This window comes from Leptodactylus fuscus, chromosome 2 (assembly GCF_031893055.1).
Source record: "Leptodactylus fuscus isolate aLepFus1 chromosome 2, aLepFus1.hap2, whole genome shotgun sequence".
NCBI lineage: Eukaryota > Metazoa > Chordata > Amphibia > Anura > Leptodactylidae > Leptodactylus > Leptodactylus fuscus.
This window is the reverse complement of record NC_134266.1, coordinates 212,806,508-212,832,709: the sequence shown is the minus strand read 5'-3', so window position 1 is coordinate 212,832,709 and position 26,202 is coordinate 212,806,508. Positions and strand designations below refer to the sequence as shown.

Here is a 26,202-nt window from a genome sequence, read left to right as displayed (position 1 = left end):
CGGAGTCCCTAATCATAGGCATCCGACAGACTTAACACGTAATATATGTCAGACAACTTGGAACTCTTTTGCAAATTATACACTGCCAATCATTATTTGGAAGATAAAAGGCCACTTTATACTACGGCACAACCCATCTGTTGTGTGAGCATCCAACATATCTTTATCTCTTAGCAGCACATGGGCAGTGGTATTTACATGGCGCTTACTGAAAGCAGAGAATGGGGAAGAGCAGTCAGATCTATAAAGTGCCTGTAAATATTCATGTATCACTATGCTGACATGATAGTAACAGTAATTCAATGTCTCATCATGCATTATCCAAATGCCCACTTAACATTTAACATACCCTGGCTGGTACAATGTGGCAATTTCTGTATTTAAAGAAAAAAAAGTCTATAATCTACTAATGACAAACACATTTATTTTTGCTTTATTTTCTTACTAAATCATATAGATAAAAATGTTTTGTATGATATCCAACATCGAAAACATGGTAAAACATTAAGGCTGAGGCCACATGTTGTGGAAACACAAAAATGGAGAGTTGTATAATCTCAGCAAAGTGAATAATTTAATCTTATCCATACATTGCAGGAAAAAAAAAAGCAGCGCAAAAGCTGCAATATCTAAAGTACTCGCAAATGTTGATTTTACCCAGGGAAAAGCAATGGATTCCCCATTGACTTACAAAAGATGGGAAGTAGTGATGAGCGAGTAGTATTTGATCGAATACCTCACCGGCAAAGGAATGCGTGTAATCGGCTGAACACCAAGGGGTTAGACGCATCGAATATTCGAAGCGTTTGACCCCTTGGTGTTTGGCCGATTACACGCATTCCCACGCCGGTGAGGTATACTGGATCGAATACTACTCGCTCATCTCTAGTGGGGAGGTATAAATGAAAAATGCAACAGAAAAGTCAAAACCTTTTTTTGCATTTTTTTTTCTGTTGTGTTTCCACTGCTTTTTTTTCCTCCCAGCTTTATTTTTTTCCCTTTTTTAACATGTGGCCTTAGCCTAAAACGGCCTTTTCTGGGGATAGGTTATCAATAGCTGATCAGTCTGACACTGGGCCCCCCCACCAATCAGTTGGTCTCAGCAGGCACTAGAAATATACTGTGGGTGGAACTAAAAGCAGATGACTCCACCCAATATGTAGCGGCTGTTCCTAATAAGTGCCGCTCAGCTGTTACTGAAGTGAATGGGAACAAAGCGGCAGTACGTCACTGCCACTATACAGTGGATGAAGCAGTCTGATTTCGAGCTCCATCTAATGCTTTCTTTCGATGCCAGCTGAGAATAACTAATTAGTGAGGTGGGGGTATCTGACCCCATCAATCAGATATTGATACCCTATAAAAAAGGCCATTGATAAATAAAATGCCACAAACACTATATTAACTGAAAACAAATCAACAACAACACTGTCAAACACCTCTCAAAAAAAAAAAAAAAAGTATTCCATCATTTTATTTTGATGGTACGAACTGGTAAAATAAAGAAATCCTGGCTTACGTACTCTAGTACTCACGTACTAGACCAATAGCTTGTTTACCACCTAAATATGCCACAAGTCTGTGAAACTAAATGATTTCTAAAATAAATATACCAGTAACCCTGGATTCTCTATAATTTCCATACAATATCCTGATGGGGTAGCACTGGTATTGTGGAAGACTGGTAGAAGTGTCCCGGTATCCACCATCTCTCAAACAAGATCCACTCTGGGGACCCGTGAAGCTCACCCAAGTACCCTGCACACTGAATTAGAGCAACATCTGGTGGTCCCATATTTTCTGGAATTTCTGAACATTTACGAGTTTTAAAAACTTTCCATAGTTCAGATGTGAAGGTGGAAATGAAAATAAAATTGAAAACATTATGGAACATATTGGAGATTAGATAGATGTCCATAAATGATGAGCATGTATATAGAGCAATCTGAAGCCAATTAGAGATGAGCGAGTACTATTCGCAACGGCCGTTTCGAATAGCACGCACCCATAGGAATGAATGGAAGCGGCCGGCACGCAGACTTTGCCAGTGGCCGGCCGCTTAACCTCCTGCGTTGCGGCTGCGTCCATTCATTCCTATGGGTGCGTGCTATTTGAAACGGCCGTTTCGAATAGTACTCGCTCATCTCTAAAGCTAATATATTATTTACAATGTAATTAATTGACACGCAGCAAAATTATATTGACGTTGACTTTAACTACCACCAGTTACAAGGGGTGCTGAATGACATATAATGTGCAGTCTTTGGGTTGGTGTGGGGATGGGCTCGGTAGATGATATGCATCCATGGCTGTACATCTTCACAGGAACATACTGCTGTTTCCATGGGAGAATCTAGTATTCAACTCCTTAGATTTCCGCAGCAGAACTTTCTTCTGAGCATCATCAAAGCGATTAACCTGTAAATCTTGTTCTCGGTCAAACGGTTTTCTTTCCTTAGGTTTATCTTTATCCTCATCTGCTTTCCTTTTAAGTTTTTTGCGGTGAAGATCTATGAGAGATTCTGATCTTTTCGAATCCTGAAAAGAAATGATAATGAAATATCTACTTTAACATTCCTTAGTGATGCAAATGTCTCTTCTTCAGACATTGCACCCACTTTCTTCTTGCTGTAAAGTCTCTCTAATTGTAAAACACTCCTTGTAGAGAAGTGGAAAATGCTGTTATCTATGTAACCACATACACCGCCTCTGCCGCTATCTGACACAAAGATTCCACTTCATAAAGGCTCAATGTACCGTTAACAGTATGGGCATCCTTCTCCACATTACAGATGCATATTAGAAAGATGGATAAAAACATTTTGTGGTTTAGGAACTATATTTAGCAATATACTGCATACAACAATACCACACAGTTTGGAGGTCACTAGAATTTCCTTAAAGCTTTAAACAGCATAGTGTGGTTAAGACTATACAGTAGTTTCTGACATGTTGTCATGATCGGGACCATTAGTGCAGAAATATAATAAATTACCATCTATATTATATATTACAATCCATTGGCAGCGCTAATAAATATAAATATATATATATACTTTTATCTTAGGCCGTTAGTGTTCTCTAGCAGTGAATGTGTGGTCTCCTGAACCTGTGCTGACCACTGAATGACACAACAAACACTCCTACAGGTCTATACAGGGATGTTAGTGTTGAGGCCTGCAACCCAATCTATAGGATTATATACCAGCACCAACAACCTCAGCATACAGGCTATACAGACACCTGAATTGCCATTGCCTGACTACAAGATGTCCCAAACACCTCCAAGAATTCACAATTGGCGTAGAAACTTTAGACCAGGAGCGCAGGCTTAAAACAATCATCAAGTATTTTTCAGTACCGCAAACGACCATTTTGAGCCAACATGCCACAGGATTACTATTGTTGCCTGCTGGGTGTGCAGAATTTCTGGATTAATGGTGTACACATTATAATAGCTTAAAGGGCTGCAATATCTAGATGACAAAATTAATGTGGGCCTATGCTCCCTCATACAAATATGTAATATGCTTACTGTGCTACTATTGTGGGAATAAGCTGCTGTGAATGTTGGTCTCATGACAGAATGTAGCCCATTCTTCATGCATTCAGTGACTATGTGGGGTCGCCAAAAACAAGCAGTCCTGGGCATTGGACATCATCCAAGAACCCCCGCCCTGTGTTCTCTGATAGTCCTCACAAGTAACGTAGCTGGGCTTGCATATACAGGCACGGGACATCATGATGGTCTGAACCTTCTATGCGCTATTTGAGGTCACCCACATACCTCCTATATTGATGACTTACAAGTAGGGGTTGAGCCGATCTTGAGATTTCAGGATCGTTTTTAAAATCCGATTTTTGGAAGTATAAGTAATTAAACATTTTGCAGAGTTTTAAAAATTTTCTCTAAATATCTTATGGTAAAAAGTTGTTGTCTTGATCAGTTGCCAGTGGATACGACCATGAATACAGGACCTTTGTAAAGTTAGAAAATAAGCCATGATTTCCTTATTGTGACCAAGTATATCTTCTAATACATGTAGTGTCCCTGCCTGATAACCCAGGTGCAATAAGAAGATGATGGCAAGTCCCAGACCATAGAAAGTTTCTGCATTCATGGTCATATCCATTGGCAACTCATCAAGACAGCAGACTGTCACCACTAAGATAATTAGATAAAATCTTTAAACCTGCAGAATTTTTAACTACTTATATTTGCAAAAATGTTTCACTTTTAATTATCTACAAATATAGATATGATTATGTACATGGGAATACCTCTATAAAGAGGACCTTGCACCATATGGGGTACATGCGATTTAATACACCGCTAGAAAGCCGACCGTGCGCTAAATTCAGCACACTGTCGACTTTCACGTTCTGTGCCTCTGGTGAAGAGCTATCGCTGCCGGTACCATAGCTCTTCACTGTCAGAAGGGCATTTCTGATAGTCAGTCAGGAACGGCCTTCTTCACAGTAGCGTCTATTGCACTGTACAGTGTGAGAGCAGTGAGTAACGCCCCTTCCTGATAGTACTCGTCCATAGACGAATACTGGGGGGGGGGTGGTGTTCCTCACGGTTCAGCGTCATCGCTGGGCGGTAAAAAACTACCGCTCTCACAGTACAGCACTAGAGACGCTACTGTGAGGAAGGGTGTTCCTGACTGTTAGAAATGACCTTCTGACAGTGAAGAGCTATGGTACTGGCACCGATAGCTCTTCACTGAGGGCATAGAATGGGAAAGCCAATAGTGCGCTGAATTCAGCGCACTGAGCTTGAGTTTACTATACTCTGTCCTTAGGATAGGACACCTAATATTAGATTGGTTGGGTTCTGGCACTAGCCAACCCCACTGATGAGCTATTTGTATTGAGTACCAAGTACAGTGCTTGGCTTTGCATCTCAGTCCTACTTATTTTAATGAGACTGAGTTGCAAATATGTCACATGACAGATAAACTTGACATGGTCTGTGAAGAAGAAGTCACTCGTCTGAGTGTGGTAGCCTCTTTTAACAGCTGATCAGTGGGGAAACAGGATGTTGGACCCCTTTTGATCTCATATTGATGATCTATCATAAGGGCAGATCATCAACATCAAACCCTTGGGAAAACCCTTTAAAACAACATTTGCAATTTATTCTGCAGGGTGAAAAAGGTATGTGCATAAAACCCGGCATAGATTTTCACTCTAATGGTAAATTCCCCCTTTCACAGTAGCGGTTATTTTGTCTGCACAGTAAATATAAGAACCATTTCCCCGCAATGACTTACGTTATACATGGACACCTGCTCTGACAATCTTTTATCTCTTTCAGAAACTTGGGGGATTTCATCACCTTTACTGCTGGAAACCTTGCCTTCTTGCTTCTCCTTAAAAAACATAAATAGAAGAGGTAAGTCATGCATAGGATCTTGCCACCAACCAAGATTTAACCCTCTATTACCCATACCAGTGAAATTGTTTGCCTCAATGGTACATATCCTCTTCAAAGCAATTTTACATATAGTTAAAAATAAATAAATAAATAAAAACAAAGCAAAATATTAGTTGTTTTTTTTTTTTGCAATTGTCTACTAGATTTCCTTGGATTCTGTAAAGATTAAATCTGCACTGTAATAACCAATAAATTCCAAGGTTTCCATAGGCAGTAGAGGAGCCTTGGAGACAGCGCACATCATTGTAAAGATCTCAGTAGTTATCCCACAGTGTGCAGCAAAGACTGTGAGAGGCCTGACCACCATATCTTTTTTCTTTTTGTAGATATTTTTTTTTACATTTTTAAACAACAAAACAACAATAGATACTCCGCTGTCCCCCACATGTCCATACCGTCCTTCAGTGCAAACCCTAATATTACAAACTTCCAATATTACAAATCATACCACAACTCAGTAGGGCACACAGCATATATAGACAAGTGTATGTTATATAAATGTGTATCTGTATTTTCTACCGTTATGTACTATTTCGGTACCATATTAAAAGTTATCTGAGACATTTGTGCATGTTTGTTTCGAGTTTATTCCAGAAAGAGAAGTCTGATTGTCAAGAGGGCAGAAAAAACAAATCTAAGCACTTCAGCTATGGTTTGGAGAGCGTCTCAAATTTAGATTATGTTCCAGTTTCTAAAAACATTAAAGTTATACATTTTGCAATATACTTTATTAACAAACTTTGTGCCCTTTTTGTGAGATCCTGTGTTTCCTTATTCTTTGTTTCTCTGCTGAAAGCGTTATACTTCTTTTACTAGGAGTACAGGGGCAGATTCTTGCAGGGAAGTTGAGATCGGCGTGGGGGAGTCACTTCAAATAGTCACATATCAGCCTAGAACAGTGTCCTGACTGTGTTTCCAACTAAGAATTCCTCTGAAAATTTTATAGCAAGAATTACAGCTTTGGTGTCATATGAAAGCTGAGAATCTCATCTTCCACGACACTGGAACTGTTGTAGGTTTTGTAATGCTTGAATTGTTTGAAATGACCTTTACCAGCCTCAGCTTCCCTGTACTGTACAACAGCCCGTCCCCTATATCCAGTGAGAAGCAGCGTACAGGTCTGAACTCTCAATAGAGAAACAAGGGACAGAATAAGGAAGCACTGGATTTCACCGAGAAGAGCCAAAATTCTTTAATAAAGTATATTACAATTAGAATATTAGAATTTGGGAGGTCCAATTCAGACTGTATGCATTGAAAGGAAGGTTTTAAAAATAGCACCCTCATATCAATGGTGAATACAGAGGACCCCTTATGGCATTATCAAAAGCCATATCTAATAAAATGAAACAATGTGTATTGTAGAATGAATACATTTAGTATAATTGGCTTATCTAGCTTGTTATCAAACTCATCCTGGTAAGTCAAACCTTTAAAAAAAATTTACATTGATGTTTCTCCTTGAGGCTATAAGCCCCAGTTCAACAGTGCGGGATTAATGAATGCTCATGACATGAAGGCTTCATCAACTTTTATATACAGAACTTCAATTACTTTTCTCCCTACATTCAATTACATCTAGATCAAAAATCTCAAAATCAAATTCAGCTTTCTTGACTTTGGAATGATGAAAGTGGAGCGGGGCACAGATGTAATTTTAGATCTGCAAAAGCCACGGAAATAAAGTGGTGCTCGCCATATACTGCACACAGCCTTTAAAGAGACTTTCCTACATTAAACTGACATGGTTGTTTGTTGTACCCAGTTTTCCTTTTTTTTTTTTTACAAAAAAAAACCAAAAAAACTTTCTTTAAAAAGGTTGGCCATAATTATTTTCACTTGTTAATATCTTATTACAGTACAGTCTTAGTCACAGATTGCATGGCGCTCCTACCCATATCTGCCGATGGACAAGCATTTGCCCTGAAACATCCATCATTTTCTCCCCTATTAACCACTGCTCATGGGAAACTCGCGTGCATGTAGCGACATACAGCGTTATTTCATGGAGGCTTCAGATGAACATGTCGGATCACATGCCCTTCCATCAGCAGTCATGTTTAGGACTGGAGTACCATGCAGGGCGCTTTACAAAGAAACAAGTCAGCGCTCAACTGTGACAATAGATTGTAATGGATTCCATTGACTTACAATGGGTCAGTCATCTTTCCCCTGAGTAGAATAGCTCAGCATGCTATACTATTGTGTTTCTCAAAGAGCAATGGAAACCTGACTGAAAGGAGATGATGGTATTGTGAACAGAGCTGAAGCCCAGAACCGTTGTAAAGACAGACATCACTTTCTTGTCATCACTTCCCTTACTTTTTAACTGCTGTTTAGGAAGCAAAAAACATATATTACATTAGTCAGATTATCCGGATTATAAAAAAATGGAGTACATACAGACAAACCATTAAACATTGAGAATCTAACCGCTACTGCCATGTGAAATATTAAACTTTCTGTAAGACAAGGTGTAACTTACAATTTCCATAGCTGCAATTACTGCTAAGGAAAGAAACTCAATTGCAGCATGTAGGGAGCCATTGATCTTTAAGGATAATATATATGGGTCGATGATTGAGAGAAATTATTAGTAACTAATGTGTAAAGGTGCCAGCGATCAACCCACAAATGACTACAGGCCACACTGTGTAAAAAGGGATGTGCTGCTGCGAAATGCAAGCTGTATGGGACCAATGATTTGTTTTTCCCCTTACAATGGTAATGACTGCTGTTTGTACATGCAGCCAAGTAGGCGATGATGAATGTTCCCAAGAGCATCCGTTCCCAAACAGTATCTCACTCATAGACATGTGTACAATAGCCTTTAGCCGACAATTTTAGGAATATTTCAAGTCTTAAGATCAGTTTTCAGAGACTGGTGAGCGAGGAAATGATCCTAGGAACACTCATTGGCTCATGCCTTTAAGAAAAATAGGAGTTTTCTGGCTAAAAATATTGAGGAGCGGAGAGCCCAACACCTGGTAGACCAATCGTTCACATATTCTCAGGAGCTGATACAGAGGACGGAGCAGGAAGCAGACAGCTCCATTCTCTGTGTAGTGACCAGAGCTGGTAATTGCAGACCAGCTCCCATTCACCTAAATTCAGCCCCTATACTCATATTATTATCATTTTGAATTCATGTATACTTTCTCACATTTACATGCCAGCCATAACTATACTTGTACTACTTCATTCTAGCAGTGAAACTTTGAAAGAATGTACTTCCAACAGCAATAGAAATCCACCCAAAGCAACACTGGCTACTGTATACTGTACTCCTAGAGTTGCTTACTATGATCTACAGATCCAGCAGAAATTTTTACTTTTACAATAAATTTAAAAAAATAAAATTATATATATATATATATACTTACTCTTGCTTTCCTCTCCCTGTCAGCAGGAGTATCCGTCCAATCTGACCTATCACCGGAACGTTCATTAGCCCTTCGCTTAAATGTTCTTGGTCCCAAACCAAAGTTTGTCAACTCTGGAGGAAGCTCAGTCATCCAAGACTCTCGTGTTGGATTCTTGTGTTCATCCTTTAATACAAGAAATTTAACTTATTTTAGGAGAGCTACAGTGTAACTAAAATATCTACTATTTTTTGTTCTGTTAAAACAATTCTAAACACATAAAATGCATGACAGGTAAAACAATATCACAATAATATATATATGTGTGTAAAGGAGTGTTTGCCGTGTCCCAGGAACTCAACCATGTTCCCCTCCTCCCCTTCACTGTTAGCTGTTAGACTGTAAGACAGCTGGCTGGAGTAGAAGCCCCCCCCCCCCCCCAAACCAGGAGTGGATTGAGCAGAAAGTAGAAGTGTAAAAACTTCCTATATATTTCCCAATCCTATTGTAGGCATTCTAGGCTTTGGCTCAAAAAAACACAGCAAAATCTGCAACAAAAAAAGCTGCATTTCCGCAACCTGGGGCCTCAGCCTTAAACTCCATCCTATTTGCTTAGCCCTAATTTTCTAATGGAGGAAATCAGACAGAGATAAACCTGTGTCCTCTGGGGGATTTCAGCAGACTGCTGTTGCCAGGATCATACAGAAAATGCTCCACACTGACAAATAGTCAGGGCAGCTACCGGTAGATTGCTTCTTTACGTTTAGCATTTTAGCACACATTTCTAGGTTTAGTATTTCTTTAAAACTTTGGTTTTGGTATGCGATACCAAAGTACGCACAAACATTCCTCTATGTATTATAACCTGGGTGTAAATTTGAAGAAATGGTTTACACTGTAACTCAGATGGTAAACACAAACAGCCCCATCCTTTTTACCATTCCGTCATTAAGTCAGCTCATAACTATTGTACTTGTTTATTCGTATTATGTGTTTACAACCCTCTAAATCGCATATGTATACCCAAATGGAAATTATAGAATGGTATAAAATAAGTAACAACTGCACACTATAACCAGAAATATAGATGTCTTGAGAAAAAAAATGTATTGGTAACTGTACAAAAAACTAGAAAACCTCACATCATTTGACGTAAGCTTCTGTTTCATTTTCCAGGCACGACGTTCAAAATCCTCAGCAACACTGGACTGGACAGGTCCCTTGGCAGGTAATGGACCAATGACATAATCATCATCATCATCTGCTGCCTGGAAAATATATATACACAAGAATACTGAAATACAAAAATCTACAACACTAAAAACACTGCAACTTAAAGGGAATGTTTACTTAGAATTTTTTTTAAATAAAAGTTATTATGTAAACATACATTTTTAGACATTTTTACAATTTGTCAATTTAATATCAATATTCTAAAATAAACAAAAAGCTAAATACTGCAAGTTTTACACTGGTCATTAAGAATAATATTCAACTGACAGTTGTCAATGTTATAGTGGCCTTTTTTTTTTTTTTTTTTGCTGCAGCAGCAGTTGTGTCCTCCAACCGTGGTCGGGCTGTATTATCAACATCACTTCGCACAGAGAACTAAATGATCCTGAAGTTTTTTTTCTTTCCTTCTTTTTTTGTTGCTGTGACTCCTAGTATCTCTCTATCTACTATGAGCTTGTATGTGTCCTCTCCTGCTATTTACTATAGTACTACCCATGGTATCACACTGAATTTCCCCATGGTGGGACTATTAAAGGATTATCTTATCTTATTTACATCACAGAAAGGATTACAATAGAAGATGACTCCTCTATACATAACATCACTGACAATATTAGATCAACTGCTGACAATAGCAGATGTCACAGCTGAACTACACCCCCCCCCCCTCAAGTAAAACATGTTTAGAAAACTCTCCCATAGACCTCAATGAGTTAGCGACTCAGTCTATTGCTGCATATGGCCCTAAGACAGCTGTAACGTATACCACTAAATTGCCATTAACAGAGCAGAGATGGCAGCCTCCATAACCATGTACTAACAATACAATACAAAATCTACAATCAGAAAATAAATACACAAAAAGTGATAGATTTTACGATCTGGTTTCAAGAAATTAAAAAATGGCAATATAATCCCTTCAAGGCTAGGACTACATACTAACGTCTGATGGATCTGGCTGAGATATCACAGCAGCAACACTGGCATCTGCCATATGTTACTTCCTAAAGTGGTGACAGGAGACAGATCAAGAAAGCCTACATACCCTGCCAGGATGTGACAGCTTCAGATCCTGTGGCAAGTAAACGCCAGCATCTTGAGACTCAGACCCCCAAGCTTCTACCCTCAATAAATGACACATTGTATAACATCTGTGTTTTTATTTGCTGCATTTGGCTGAAACTGACTTGAAAATACTGGTTATACGTGGTGCCAAGGACAAAGGGCAGGAGGTCTTAGTCGCCGGCTTTTAGCCATAATGGAAGGTAATAGCACCTCAGTTACAATAGACCACTCTACGCGAATAAATTCAGTTGATTCTCTTAAAACCACTGGAGATTCACTGCGGGTTTGAAGGTTTCTTACCATTAAAGGGTTACTATTGGGAAAGTCATTATGAGGGACACATTGAACAGTTCTGTAAAAGGCAGGTTTGACATGTTGTAGCTCAGTTGTCACTCTAGAAGATTAAAATGACATGAAAGGTTATCTTCCGTAGGATGGATGTAGCCTATAGATAAGTTCCAGCAGATGAAGGACTCCAATATAACCCAAATTCTATTCCGCCTTTGGTTTTATTTTGAGTATTGTTTTTTAAAGGTCACTAAATTTTTTATAATTTTTAAAAGGTCACTAACTGCGTTACACAATACATATCTCTTTACAATGTTGTCCATGGAAGACAGTATGTAATATATAACTATATGTAAATGCATCAAGTAAGTGGCCTGATACATGTATGAGTCAAAAAACTCCAGTGACATCACTGTCCATACGCAGAGTTATCACTGAAGACCCTTGCAGAGAATGGAAAGCAGTCAAAATGGGAGAATCCCCTCAGAATGGGAGCCTCAGTCCATCCAGAGTCCTGACATATGTGCCTGGGTGTTACAAGTAATTGTGATCTACAGCTGTAGGAGAAGATGGTTAGGATTCCACTCCAGTCCCAATTGGCTGCTGCTTCCCTGGCTTTAGGACTTAGTTGGGTCCTGATGCGAATGTGATTGGTACAGGACATGGTGGCCCATACCTAGAGGAGCACTCCACCTGTGCTCAGGATCACAATCCTCAGCATTGATTGTGCACTTCAGATCAGCAGCACAGTGCTTCATCTAACCAGCAGTGGAGCCGGCCTACCGGACAGTCACAGTTTACTGGTGGTGTCTGAGATAAAATACAACCAGTGAAAACTGTGGAAAATTAATCTATCCTTTTAGTGAATGTTACAGAAATAGGTTACCCTTGTCAGACAAAAAAAACAAAAAACAAAACAAGACATTGAATGGGAATGTACTGTCAGAAAATGACTTCCTGTTTAAAAGCTGTCATGTGAAACATTTTTTTATTTTTTTTTAATGTTGGCACTTTTTTTTTTTTTATTTCATTTTCCTTGTCAGAGTCTATATAAAAAAAAAAATAATCCACATCTTTTGTTTTACATTTTCACTCTGGCCACAGATCTTCATAATAGGATGGCAGGTTCCATTCTGTAGAGATCAATTTTAAGTAACAAAGGATTACAATTTAGGGCTCGTTCACATCTGCGTCCAAGGGGTCCGTTCTGCAGGTTTCCGTTTCCTGCATAAAACAGAGCAGGAGACGGAAACCTGCAGGAGTCTTTCTCACCCATTCATTTGAATGGGTGAGAAAGATGTCCGGCCGTGAGCGGCGGTGAGCGTTTTATGCTCTCCGCCACGAAACTGTGTTTTATAATCCGGACACAGAGTCGGTGCAGTACTCTGTGTCCGGATTAAAAAATCCGGTTTCGCGGCGGAGAGCATAAAACGCTCACCGCCGCTAATGGCTGAACCCGGTCTGTGCTTTCCGTCTTCTGGCATGCAGAAGACGGAAAGCACAGAACGTAAGGCTGAACGCAGGTGTGAACCTAGCGTAAAGGTAACAATCAAAACAATAAACAATAAAATAAAACCAGATTCAGTAAGTGAAAAAAACACATCAGTGTCTGGTTTTATGTGGGTGTAGATAATCTGTGCCAACATATGTTGTCAGCAATTGATGCAATGATGGGTTGGTGGTGTTATCTACAGAGGCGTTATCTTGTATTGTAATATTGTCTGTGATGGAAATGAGAGGACTGTAGTGAAGAAAACCTCTGCATAACTGACAGAAGTGTCAGTCTGTTTTAGTTGGGCAGAATGAAAATTGTACTATATGGTACTTTTTTTTTTTTTTTTTTTTTTTTAATATAGATAGTATAAATTCTTATTATAAAAATACAAACAAAAAAAGCATTTAGCATAAAAACTTGGTTTAAAAAACCCAGTCCATTTTCCAGTAACACATTCTCTTTAAAGGGCATTTGTTTACGTGGTGTAGATTTCTGGTGTGTAGCTGCCACACTAACTCCCTCTCACTCCCCTCCCCCTCTTATTCCCTTACATCCGCTCCCTGTCTCTGAAGCCATCACGCCCATTATTAGCCCTTCCCAACTAACTAACTCAGCCCACACCCCTACCAAATCACACTTACAGGTCTTCCTCTTTAGACTTCCCTTCTGGTACGGCTCCTCCTTTTCATACACTCTTTAGGCTGTGCGCAGGCCTGTGCACAGGCTGAAGTCTCTGACACCTCTGACAGTGCGTGCCCCTACCGCGCATGTGTCGAAGGCACCTACAAACTGCGCAAGTGCTAGCAGAAAGGAAGAGAGGAGGAGCCATTCCCAGAGAGGAAGACATGTAAGTATGACGTGGTGGCGGGAAAGTAATGGTGATGTTCTGTTTTGGAAATGGGGTAATGGATTGTACCATGTACCAAAGTTTGTACCATGTCTTCATGTCCTTTTAGAAATCAGTTGGACAACCCCTTTATTCCTCTTCAAAATCCAAGTCTTAATTTGCTGTCAGTGAGTAGAGATGGGAAGCTACTGGGTAATATTAAAAGAATGAAAATTAAAACTAAAAATTAACATGTTACATAAATCCAAAGCCTTTCAGTCAATGATAAAACAGACATATATGACTGTATATGAAAGTGGTATTGAAGATAAATAGACATGTTTGTAAATGGTGAAGAAATGTTTCAGTATATTCACACATATTGTGGTTTATTTTTTTATAGATCTGGATGGAACATTGTGGTTTCTCTGCTCCTTGTTGCCTTTCAAGCTGACAGATGGGAAATGAAGCAGAACGGTTTTCCAAAATCCAGTGACAGGTGAATGGACATTTCTTTCTCTCCTCACACTGGGAATTAAAATTGTCAAAAACCCTGCGCTATGAGTAAGTCACATTACAGTGAGAATTTTCCAACTACAAAATAAAAACTTGAATAAATTGAAAAGTCTATAAAATACAATAGAAGTAACAGAACATTGATGTAAGATCCATTCAAAATCTGCAAGCATGGTGGCTGATGGTGCAAACCTGCAGCAAAGTGACATGCTGTAGACTGAGATATACACCATGGGTCATTTTTCTGCAGTAAATTTTTCCTACAAGGTGTGGATAAAATTTGTTTAAAGAGGATCTTTCACCATTTTGCCCACAGGCAGTTCTATATACTGCCAGAAAGCTGACAGTGCGCTGAGTTCAGCGCACTGTTGGCTTTCCCGATCTGGGCCCAGTGTGAAGAGCTTATGGTCCGGTACCGTAGCTCTTCTATGATCAGAAGGGCGTTTCTGACACTCAGTCAGAGACGTCCTTCTTCACAGCACAGCCAATCGTGCTGTGCTGTGAGAGCCAGGAGGAACGCCCCCCTCCCTCCCTGATAATACTCGTCTATGGACAAGTACTGTGAGCAGAGGGAGGGTGGAGTTCTTCCCGGCTCTCACAGCACAGCGCGATTGGCTGTGCTGTGAAGAAGGACGTCTCTGACTGAGTGTCAGAAACGCCCTTCTGACCATAAAAGAGCTACGGTACCGGGACCGTAAGCTCTTCACACTGGGCCCAGATCGGGAAAGCCGACAGTGTGCTGATCTCAACGCATTGTCAGCTTTCCGACAGTATATAGAACTGCCTGTGGGCAAAATGGTGAAAGGTCCTCTTTAAATCTCATCCCCTTTTCAAGAACCATAATGTGCTGCCGATTTTCTGCCTGAAAATCCAGACAAAAATTCACAGAGAATCAATCCTACATTAAGGGAGTCTGTCATGGGAATCCAGTATATCATCCACACCTCATTGATAGACAGGGTGGGATCCACTAAATCAAACCGTTTTCTCCTTGTGAATTGGTGCTTTTTTCAGAAGCCTCTGTTCTCAGGTCTACACATACAAGGAAAAACCTTCAGCGCCGCTTCTGCATTTGCCTTTCATAACCTTAGTCCGGTAAGATTTCTTACAGCGATTATAACAGCATGTGAATCTACATCTCAATTTCAAGTGAATATAAAAGCTTCATTTATCTTTCAACCCATAATGGAAAGTATGGTCTTTAACTGTGAAGTCACTGGAGGTCATCAGTATTGCCCACTTTGTTCAGTCCTATAAAGCTGCTGCCATTGGCAGCACATTGACAACAGTAATTTCTTAGTTGATGCCTTGCATATGCCCATCTCTATTTTTACAGCTATGAGAATCGTGTTTTGAGAACCAATGCGGAGTTCTGGTGATATTCATGGGGAGAAACGTATTAAAGTTGGGGTAGTTGCCCATGGCAAACCAACAAGTTTATTTCCCCTGCAAACCCAATGTGGAGTAAAGATGAGGCAGAACAGCGCTGGTCCAGAAGAAAAATCCTTTCTTCCAAAGGACCTATACACACTTGAAAAAGGGCAAGTACCGAAACACGTTGTGTGTTTACCATATGGAATAAAGGAATTTTCTTCTAGACCAGTACTCTTCTGCATCATCTTTCCAACACATTGGATCTTCCTGACATGTAAAGTCCTTTACTACATTCTTGAGACCAGCAGCCGCTATCTGGGGTCCATACCTACTTGAGAATTATTCCTATATACTTTATAAGTGGATGTGAACTTATCACAAACCCAAAAGGTGAGCAGTCACTTGCTTTTATACTTATCCCTGTCCTGCGTCATACAGTATTACACTATTATCGCTCGGTGCTGCTTGTTGCGGGTATCCTCCCATGGGCTTCACAGCAGCTACTATTTATATATACTGTATATAAAATGTATTATCCATGCATATTTTACTTTGATGTCGCTGGGATTATGAGTGCAGGTTACACCTCAATCATCATATAATAATTTATGTACATTTGATATATAGCTTAATATTTAATAAAATTAACAGTGTTTGTATACGAATACCTTGAAACCCCCTCCCCCGACTCTTTTTAGAGTTTTCATTACAGAATTGCTATAAATGTATTTGTCTTTTAAATTAAATGGACTATATTGACAGGGCTAAAATGAGGTTGGCAAAAATGTCTTAAAGTACTACCATAATAAGTTTGGCAACAATGTAGCTGACACTTGGCCTAGTTCCCAGCCTCTTAGTTTTATGTACAACCGCAGCAGAAGGATAGAAACCGGGATCTTGATATAACACCAGTAGCTTTTCACTAGGCTTGTCTCCTGCGGCATAATCAATGTATACTGTCGATGAAGGAGAGGACAGTCTACTAGTCTTTGCTTGTCCCACATACCATGCAATTGGAACTAAAGTAAATACCTATTAGGCCAGACGCTATTTAGTGCCATAACTAACAACAAGAACTGACTAATAGTGCTGGTGATAACCAGTGAACAAGTGATCTCTTTGCTTACTTTTAGTGGAACAAAACAAATCATTATTCACTGGCATTGCCCTGTTTAATAAGGGCTCTGCTACTGGCAAACAATAAAGGAACAAACCAGGGGACCGATCACTTTAGCAATTGTTTCTGCAACAGCCTGTGCAATAGGCCAGTGCAAAAAGGGAGCTGCTTGGCACAGTTTGTCACTGGTCAGCATCTTGAAGGGATTATATAATTAGAATCCCATTTCTTGTCCCTAACACGTAGGAATAGCCTTAAGAAAGGCTATTCTTCTCCTACCTTTAGATGTCTTCTCCACGCCGCGGTTCGGTAGATATCCCAGTTTTCTTCTGTATGCAAATGAGTTCTCTCGCAGCACTGGGTGGCGGTCCCCTTCACTCAAACTGCACTGGGGGGCTGCAAGAGAACTCTCCAGCACCGCCTCATCTTCTTCTGGAATGCCTCTCCGCCGCGTCCTCTGCAATGATTCTTTTTCCGGCGTCTTCTGGATCTAAATCCCAGGCATGCTCAGTCGGATCTGCCATTGGGCTTCGGGCAGAGCTGACTGCGCATGTCTGCGGCCATTTTTCTTGTGCCACTTACACGAGCGTACTGTATGCACAGTGAGCGGCCACAAGAAAATGACCACAGATATGCGCAGTCGGCTCTGGCCGAGGCCCAATGGCAGAGCCGACTGCGCATGACTGGGATTTAGATCCAGAAGACGCTGGAAGAAGAATCATTGCAGAGGATGCGGCAGAGAGGCATTCCAGAAGAAGATGAGGCGGCGTTGGAGAAAAGCAGCACTTTTCTCTCTGCATGATTTGTGCGGAAATCACGGGGACCCCATTATAGTCTATGAGGTCCGTGTTGTTTCCTTAGGTAACCGCTTTTTAATACGTATAGGTTTCCATTCGGAGGGGGGGTCCCCAAGTGGACTTCCTGAACAGAAACCTGAACACAGATGTGAATGGGGCCTTAGCTGTTTGTAGTTAGATGTGACACAACACTTTGGTTATACATACGGCTGCATGCAGTGTTGCTCTTTTTAACTCATGTTGCTGTAAAATACTATCTGAGCCCCTTTTAACAATGCAAACAGATGAAATAATTCTGCACTGTTTTCTATAACATCCACTTATGTTCTGAGCAGGTTTATAGAGGTATTCCTCTGTTACAGAGATGACATATTTGTAGTATATAAATACCTGATATACGCAGGTCCATTACTGTGTGTCAGTTATGGCATCACATTAGTAAAAGTGTATGTAAAGTGTAGTTTGGTCAGTTACCTTATCTGAAGACTCCTTATCGTCAGAACCATCCTCGCTATCTGAGCTTTGCCTTTTGAAACCAGGTGGCAAGGCTGGACCTATCACCGGCCTAAAAACAGAAACCACAAGAAAAAGAATAAACCATTGTAAAATACAACACATTAAAAGACAAATATTCCATATCTGAAAACATCTGCATTGAATCATTGAGTATGTATTATAAACTCTCTCTCTTTCATGTATATATTTTACACACTCACACATAGATTTGTTTTACTGAGATTTTAAAGTCTTGCTGCACAATAAAAGAACAAGATGATCAGACAAAAAGCCGCATACAGTCCGTTCCACTCTTTCCAGTCTGCTTGTAATTTAGACAAGAAGTTCACATTTCAATGTTATGCCATTGAATGTTTGGTACATCCAAGCTATATATATGGCTGATGTCCAAAAGCCAAGGACAAAATCTCTGCTAATGTGACTTACTATTGGAAATATCAGACAATAAGCAAACGTCATAGGTATCCAGTGTTTGTTCAGTAGTTCACGCAGCAGGAAAATTTATTAAAATGTAGTACTTGCTAAAAATATCAGAAGTTGACAAATCCAACTTTACAATTACTTAAACAAACAAAACAAAAACCAAAAGAAGTGCAATGGTTGCATCTGATACTGTACTTCAGACCCATTAATGTGAAGGACACACATAGTATATGGTAAGGGGAGGAAAATAATAGAATAATAAAATGATGCTCTTTATTTGGCTAGATGGAAATACAACATGAAGCTAGCCCACTTTGGGGTGTGCTCTGAACGTACTACTATGGACACATGCGGCCATTCAGAGATCCTGGACAACCCTGAGCTGCTATTTAACCTTAACCTCACATCTCCTGCAGCATCTGCTTGCAGAAAAGGATGGACGATGGGGTACAGTTTCCTGCATCCAGAGCCCTGAATTGCAAAGCTTCTCTCACTGCCCTTGGCTCCCCTCCACCATATTCAAAATGGTGTAGCTGTGGGCTTCAGCTGGAGCAGCTGTACTTCTTCCTCCATCTCTGGTGTGCAGTACTACCTTGCAGAAGAAGAGGGGGTGCACTTTCCAGCACAGCTTACTTCGCATCACCAACACAGCTTTTCCTCTGCTGACCGGAGCCTCCAGTCGCAGCTCCCATACTACAGTGATGGTGCAGCGAGACCCTATGAACAGAGGAGCCCCTTCACCTCACTATCCACAAAATGTGCTACTCGCAGGGAGCTATTAATGCCCTGTCACTGAAATCTCTCCCAAGCCCGAATCAATCCTAGACTTTACATCTGTGTCTGGGATCTCTCACTTTTGTTTCTTTGACCATCTTACTGCATGTTGAACCACCACCTCCAAGCTGTCGATTTAGATTTCATGAAGTTTATAGTTAAGGCCTTATGAAATGCCTATCCTGTCTGTTAGACTCTAAGTGGTTCAAAGCTCTATCTCATTTGTGTTTTGTGTTATGGAGCCAGGATCCCTTACGTAGTTATAGAGATGAGCAAACACTATTCGAAACAGCCGTTTCGAATAGCACGCTCCCATAGAAATGAATGGAAGCGGCCGGCATGCAGACTTTGCTGGCGGCCAGCTGCTTAACCCCCCACGTGCCAGCTGCGTCCATTCATTTCTATGGAAGCGTGCTATTCGAAATGGTTGTTTTGAATAGTGTTCACTCATCTCTAGTAGTTTACTTTTATACCAGTTTTTATTGGCCATCCGACCCATTACAGCCACCTACTTACAGTCATAGCCACCCCCCTCCAAGAACAAAAAGCACAGCGACAAATACTGGAATTAGAAAGGAGGCTTGAAAATAAAAGGGAAAATGGAAACAAATTAAAGGGAACAATAAAGGAAATGAAACAAGTAAGGGAACACAAGGCATACCTTTCAGGGGAATCTGAAGGTTTTTTAAAACCTGGAGGAAGGGCAGGCCCAAAAAATTCATCATCATCATCATCATCATCTTGTGGAGTTTCTAGTTTTCTGAAAATATAATAATTCACTCTCTATCAATTGAGGATAATCCCTGGAAAGTTTGAAATAAAAACTTAACTTGTATAAGAAAAAAAATATATAAATATTTCCCCTCGCCATTTATTGCCCAAATAGAATTTAATATGCCCTGTACGTACAAATATTGTCTAAGAACAGTGTCAGTGTTGCCCATAGTAACCAATAACATTTCAGATTTAAAAAAAACAAAAAAATAATAAAACTTCAAAAAACACAAACATGAATATTTCCCCCATATTACGAACATTTATTTTATCTCTGTGTCAAATATAGTCCTGGAACAATATTTGGATATTAGACTGGCAATCCATATAACCTCAGGCACATCTACAAAAGGACAGACCACACCATTTCTAAAATGACTTGTATCTGCTATTAAAAGTGTATATTAGGAAAATGCTATAAAAAGGCTTCTTAATATTTTGTGAAAAATATATAACATGGTGTTACATTTTGAGGCTATTGCACCACTGCTATACTGTTCACAGTATAAAGGAGCAGAAATACTCCCACAAGTCCAGGCTCTGCAGTCTAAACCCCCAAGGCAGACCCGTCGCAAAATCCCCCCCCCCCCATCTCCCACTGCAAAGTAATCATATGATATCATAGTAATCATATATGATATCACTTTTCTGGCTACCTAATGTATCACTCCTATAAAACGTCTCTTTTATGCCATATATGTATTTAACACAAAGCTTTTAACTGGTGGATAAAGACTAGACGATTTTCGTTGTACATCTATAAACCTGACAGATAAATATCTTATTAACACCCACCTCTGTGATGGCGTATTTCTCTCCTTACGGTGCCAGCGGCTGTGTGACGTCTCCTGATCACTGTCCTCAGATGAATCAGAACTCTGGTCCTTTTTGTATCCAGGAGGTAACACTGGGCCTGCAACTATGTTGAACAATCTGAGTCAATAGAAGACTAAGAATCATAGCTTGGTCATTCATTTTTATGGACATGTTCACATTTGGAGTCTATTTCTGCAGCCAGTGCTGTCCTACTAAAACAAATGTTGACTACCATAAAACTCTAAAAACTGTAATAGTAAAGTTATATTGAAGCTCATAGAAAAAGACCAGAAAAAAAACAGCCTTACTTTCAAGAGTGATCAAAAAAATGCCACAAACTAAAATACTGTATGTAGACATATTTTACCATAGACTGCAAACACGATGAATAGAAGACGTGAAGCTTAGTGCTGTGACATGTTGTGGTCCTCCCAAAAAAAGAATGAACCCTGGATAGTCTATGTATTCCCAACAGGTGGCCTTACCAGCTAGGAGTATAATACAGCCACTATAGCTCAGACTTCCTCACCATATTCTTGCTCATTTTTGGCTCAGCCCCCTCCACGTCTTTCTTTTCCCCTCTTGTTAGTCCATGCTTGACAGTGATCGGTTCTCTGTTTATGGACCATGCCTCCATATTGTACTCTCCTATATTAAGGTAATGTTTGGCTCCATTGAAGTCACGTTTTTTAGCAGATCCATTTAAAGGATGTAAAAGGATGGCCATTGGATTACAAAGACATCAATTTTAAAGAACAAATCAGTTTTTTTGTTAGAAATGGGCACAAAAGTATGGTTTACAAAGTTTTTGTGCTTGGTAAAAACACCCGCAACAGAAACTGATCGCTACATAAAGGGATGGCCATGCATTTGCATCTGATCTGCTAACCGGATGCAAAATACGTGATTGGAATGGACAGTCTGTACAATATACTGTGTGAAAACTCCTTTTTACATAAAACCATAATGTTTCTGACTCCTTAAAGAACAGAACAAGTTCATTGCGTTTTCTACATCTACCTACCTGAAGTCAAGCATCTGACACTCTATGGATGTTTATTAGCTGCCAGTCTGTATGATGCCTGAGGATGAATATGCAATGAAAGGAGTTGGCCTCCATTCTGTGATCTGCTTATGAGCACTTCTGTGTGGCAGCTTGTGTATACTACAGGGACACTTCACTTTCTGGCACAGCTAATATCGTTTTTTTTCCTTTTCTGAATATGTGAAGTATCTGGCACATCGCCCAGTGCACATCTGCTGTAATTGTCAGAGGATGCCCTCACAGCCAGTACCTATAACGTATCCATCTACACGAAAGGAACGATAGAAAATATTTCCATACATTGGCGTCCAGAATCTATTCTCTGAAATATACATGGCAGTTTATGCCGGGGATATGACACCAAATGTAGATGTGTAAGGTCTGACGCGTGCACCTATAATAACCACAGAATACAGACGTAAATGGCAGATTTACCACTGACTCAAAGACAACACAATATCATGCAGACAATGAGATCACTAAGTTACTTTTACAATAATATCATCATATACTATATGAGTGCCAAGCTGTGAAGCTCTTTGTCAGTCCCATTAAAAGGAATCTGCCAGGTCTAAAATGCCTTTCAAACCAATAATACTGCCATGTAGGGAACTTTAGTATGAGCACTGGGGGCTGGGCCTGATATGACAGAGTTGCCCATAGATAAGCACAAGTGTTCTAAACGTCTTCTAAAGTTGTTGCCCAAAGTCACCCCTTTAACATTGAATGGCATTTGTAGCAACTACCTGATTTACAGCGCCCAATCTAGCAAACTGGGCCTGGCACGCTGGCTGATTTGCATATTCATAAAAGTTGATTATCCCTGTATTGCTATATCAGTTGGTCACCACACAAAGCAGCACTTTTCTCTCTGCATTTTCCGTGCGGAAACAGAGCTGAAACCACACGGACCCCATAATAGTCTATGGAGTCTGTGGGTTTCCTTAGGTAACTGCTTTTTTATGCTGATAGGTTTCCGTTCGGGAGGTCCCCAAGCGTACTTCCCAAACGGAAACCCGAAAGCAGATGTGAACCAGGTCTAAATGTTAACAGCACTTCAATTGTGTTGCTTGAAGGAAATAGGATTGTGGTACTATTGGGGTGTATCTATAGATGCTGGCCAGGCCACCTGGTCTAATAGTATAGGCATTATTAATAGACTGTAAGGGCAGGTTCACATCTGCACCCCCGACTCTGCTTCAGGTTGCTGTCTTCTGCCAACAGGAGATGGAAACCCGGCAGACAGTGTCTGTCGTGTGCATTTTGTGGTCTCCGTTTTTTTCCTGCAAGTCCAACTTTGTCTGGTTAAAGAGGACCTTTCACCATATCCGGGCACAGGCAGTGTTATATACTTTCCCGATCTGTGCCCGGTGTGAAGAGCTTACGGTCCGGTACCGTAGCGCTTTACAGTCAGAAGGGCGTTTCTGACCATTAGCCAGAGACGTCCTTCTGCCTCGCAGAGCCTATCACGCTGTGCTGTGGAGCGGGGAGGAACGCCCCCCTCCCTCTCCTGATAATACTCGTCTATGGACGAGCGCTGTGAGCAGAGGGAGGGGGCGTTCCTCCCCGCTCACACAGTACAGCGCGATAGGCGCCGCGAGACAGAAGGACGTCTCTGGCTAATGGTCAGAAACGCCCTTCTGACCATAGAAGAGCTACGGTACCGGACTGTAAGCTCTTCACACCGGGCCCAGATCGGGAAAGCTGACAGTGCGCTGAATTCAGCGCACTGTAAGCTTTCCGGCAGTATATAACACTGCATGTGCCCAGATATGGTGAAAGGTCAAGAAAAAAAAAAAGGGTTTGAAAAGTGACTGCCGGTTTCAGTCTCCTGTCCAGTTTCTCAGGCAGAAAACGGAAACCTGAAAGCGTAGACCGGGCGCAGGTGTGAACCTGCCCTAAGCGAGTCTTGTGTACATCACATAATCATGTGACTGGCACCTTATATACACCTCATCTGTGTGCATTTGTAATATTGAGAATCTACCCTCTTCATGGCTGTAGTTTAGGGAATGCATATTTATCAGTATATTACGCCTATGCAATCTCTACCACATACCACATAGCAGTCACTATACCACTGCTTCACTTAAAGAGGACCTTTCATCAGATTGGGCACAGGCAGTTGCCTCTTGCTGCTCGAAAGCTGACAGTGCGCTGAATTCAGCGCACTGTCGGCTTTCCCGATCTGTGCCCCGGGTAAAGCGCCATCGGTCCCGCGGTACCATAGCGCTTTACAGTCAGAAGGGCGTTTCTGACACTTAGCCAGGGACGCCCTTCTGCCCAGCAGCACCTATCGCGCTGAACTGTGGAGTGGGGAGAAACTCCCCCTCCCTCTCCTGATAACACTTGTCTATGGACAAGCACTGTGAGCAGAAGGAGGGGGCGTTCCTCCCCGCTCACACCGCACAGCGCGATAGGCGCTGCTGGGCAGAAGGGCGTCCCTGGCTAAGTGTCAGAAACGCCCTTCTGACTGTAAAGCGCTACGGTACCGGGACCGATAGCGCTTTACACCGGGCACAGATCGGGAAAGCCGACAGTGGGCTGAATTCAGTCAGCTTTCCAGCAGTATATAAAACTGCCTGTGCCCAATCTGATGAAAAGTCCTCTTTAACATAAGGTCATTGGGGCCTTTTTTGAATTATATGATTTATTATGATGTTTATTTCAGAGAACTGTCTTTCATTTTGATATAAGAACTCGCAAAACATTGGGCCATTGGCAAGGGGTCGCATGTTTGTGTATATTGGAAAATGGGGTTTTTGTAGTAATAGTGTGCATGTATATAGGTGCTGGATAGCCTGTGTGATCTAACAGCATGAGTATTACTAATGGACTTAGGAGTTGAAAGCTGTTGGATTTACACTGAAATGAGACTGGGGGGGGGGGAGGGGAGAGTAGAATTTTTTAGTGTTTTGTTTATCAAAATCCATTCAGCCATTCCAAAGATATAAGGCCTTTGAGTAGTGGTACAAATTAAGGTACACTAGCCTACTACCGGGCAATAGTATTGTTTCCCTAGGGATGGGGTCTCTGTTTACTGTTGTCAGGCAGAGTTACCACCTACTTGGCTACTATAGCCTAATTTGCATCAACACTAAAAAGGGCTGATGTCTATGGAATGACTGAATGGATTTGGATAAACAAAACACCAAATCCTTAGGGAGACCTGATCAGGTATGCTTTATAGATCTTGTAAGGGTTCCTCTTTAATTATAGCCTACTCACACCTAATTTTCTAAAACTGGAAAACCACTTTAAAGCCCCCCTCCCCTTACTACGAAATATGAAAACAGCAGGGCAAAGGCGGCTTGTGAAGTCATAAATGTTAAAAGTATGAAAACCTCCGGCACAGAGCGCACTTTGCATTATATTGCTGACACTGTAAGAATTATATAATTTAGCGATTCTACCCTGCAATCTTATGTGAGCAACAAGCGCACTGACAGCCAGTGAGAGACATACAGCAGAGCAGACATCCTAGACATATGCGGAAGGGCCCTGACCCTTATTCCCCAGATGTAATAGGATTACCTTGGAGTTATTTAAACCTCAGACCTGTTTATGTAACCATTAACCCCTGAATGGTTCACCATTGTAGTACCACACTATAGATAGTCCCTACAACAGTGCCTATATCATACATGCTCAATATTTCTACTACATCAACCGCTATCTGAATGTAACAATGTTCCCGTAGCCATCTCAAAATCCTCCTGGCAGAAGAGGTCTATGGCTGACATCTTCCATCAGAACAGATGTGTGATCTGGGGCACTGCAGTAATCCCAAGACCCTGCAGATGTATATCATGGACTAGGATCTACCCATAACTCCTGTACAGACAGCAACACATGAGATTTGAATGGCAGTAATTCACAACACCTTCACTAGAGGGAGCTCTTAACCTGCCTCCATCCCCACTGAGCGGCTGGGATAATGGTATAGAGCGACATTTGTACATGCAGCCGATCTCTCTGTGGTGGCCATGCTTAGCAGTATAAGACAGTCTCAGTATACCTTCCCCCTCATCTTCCTGATCACTGCCGCCACAGTATCCAGGAGGCAGAGCTGGACCGATCAAATCCCGGGACATCTTGAACAAGGTAGCTTATCGGCGTGACGTCACTACAACGCGCCGCCACTTCCGCCCTATGTTATGTCGCAGCCTGAGCCATGACAAGTATTATAATAGTGAGCTATTATTCCTCCACCCTGATGACCTGCTCTACCCCCTTCGCCTTTGTACACTATACGGTCACCCATACTAACAACGAATGCAAACAGATACCATAGAGACAGAGACGCGGTCGCTTGCCAATGTCGTGTGCGTTCCATTGGCT

At 41.0% G+C, this 26,202-nt stretch overlaps 2 protein-coding genes across 2 annotated transcripts in view; one reads left to right on the top strand and one right to left on the bottom strand.

Moving 5' to 3' along the window:
• Nucleotides 1-14,365, top strand: part of TPT1 (tumor protein, translationally-controlled 1) — a 279,090-nt gene extending 264,725 nt beyond the window's left edge. Inside the window, exon 6 of the mRNA XM_075265483.1 lies at nucleotides 14,356-14,365. Coding sequence (XP_075121584.1) covers nucleotides 14,356-14,358 — 3 coding nt within the window. The 3' untranslated portion in view covers nucleotides 14,359-14,365. The remainder of the gene's footprint in view (nucleotides 1-14,355) is intronic.
• GPALPP1 (GPALPP motifs containing 1) lies at nucleotides 817-26,126 on the bottom strand. Its single transcript, XM_075265475.1, has 8 exons — nucleotides 25,880-26,126; nucleotides 20,796-20,919; nucleotides 19,888-19,986; nucleotides 17,988-18,078; nucleotides 9,945-10,070; nucleotides 8,824-8,988; nucleotides 5,277-5,375; nucleotides 817-2,538 (listed from the first exon to the last, which is right to left on the bottom strand). Exons 1-8 carry the CDS (start codon nucleotides 25,953-25,955, stop codon nucleotides 2,320-2,322), a joined length of 999 nt encoding a protein of 332 aa, XP_075121576.1. The 5' UTR covers nucleotides 25,956-26,126; the 3' UTR covers nucleotides 817-2,319.
• Between the last annotated feature and the right edge of the window lie 76 nt (nucleotides 26,127-26,202).

Excerpts from the sequence above, each read along its gene's own strand:
- GPALPP1 (XM_075265475.1), bottom strand. The coding sequence starts at position 25,955 with ATGTCCCGGGATTTGATCGGTCCAGCTCTGCCTCCTGGATACTGTGGC. Across the intron at positions 19,987-20,795 it reads AGAAATACGCCATCACAGAG|AAAACTAGAAACTCCACAAG; the intron begins GTGGGTGTTAAT and ends TTATATTTTCAG. Across the intron at positions 18,079-19,887 it reads CCTTCAGATTCCCCTGAAAG|GCCGGTGATAGGTCCAGCCT; the intron begins GTATGCCTTGTG and ends TTCTGTTTTTAG.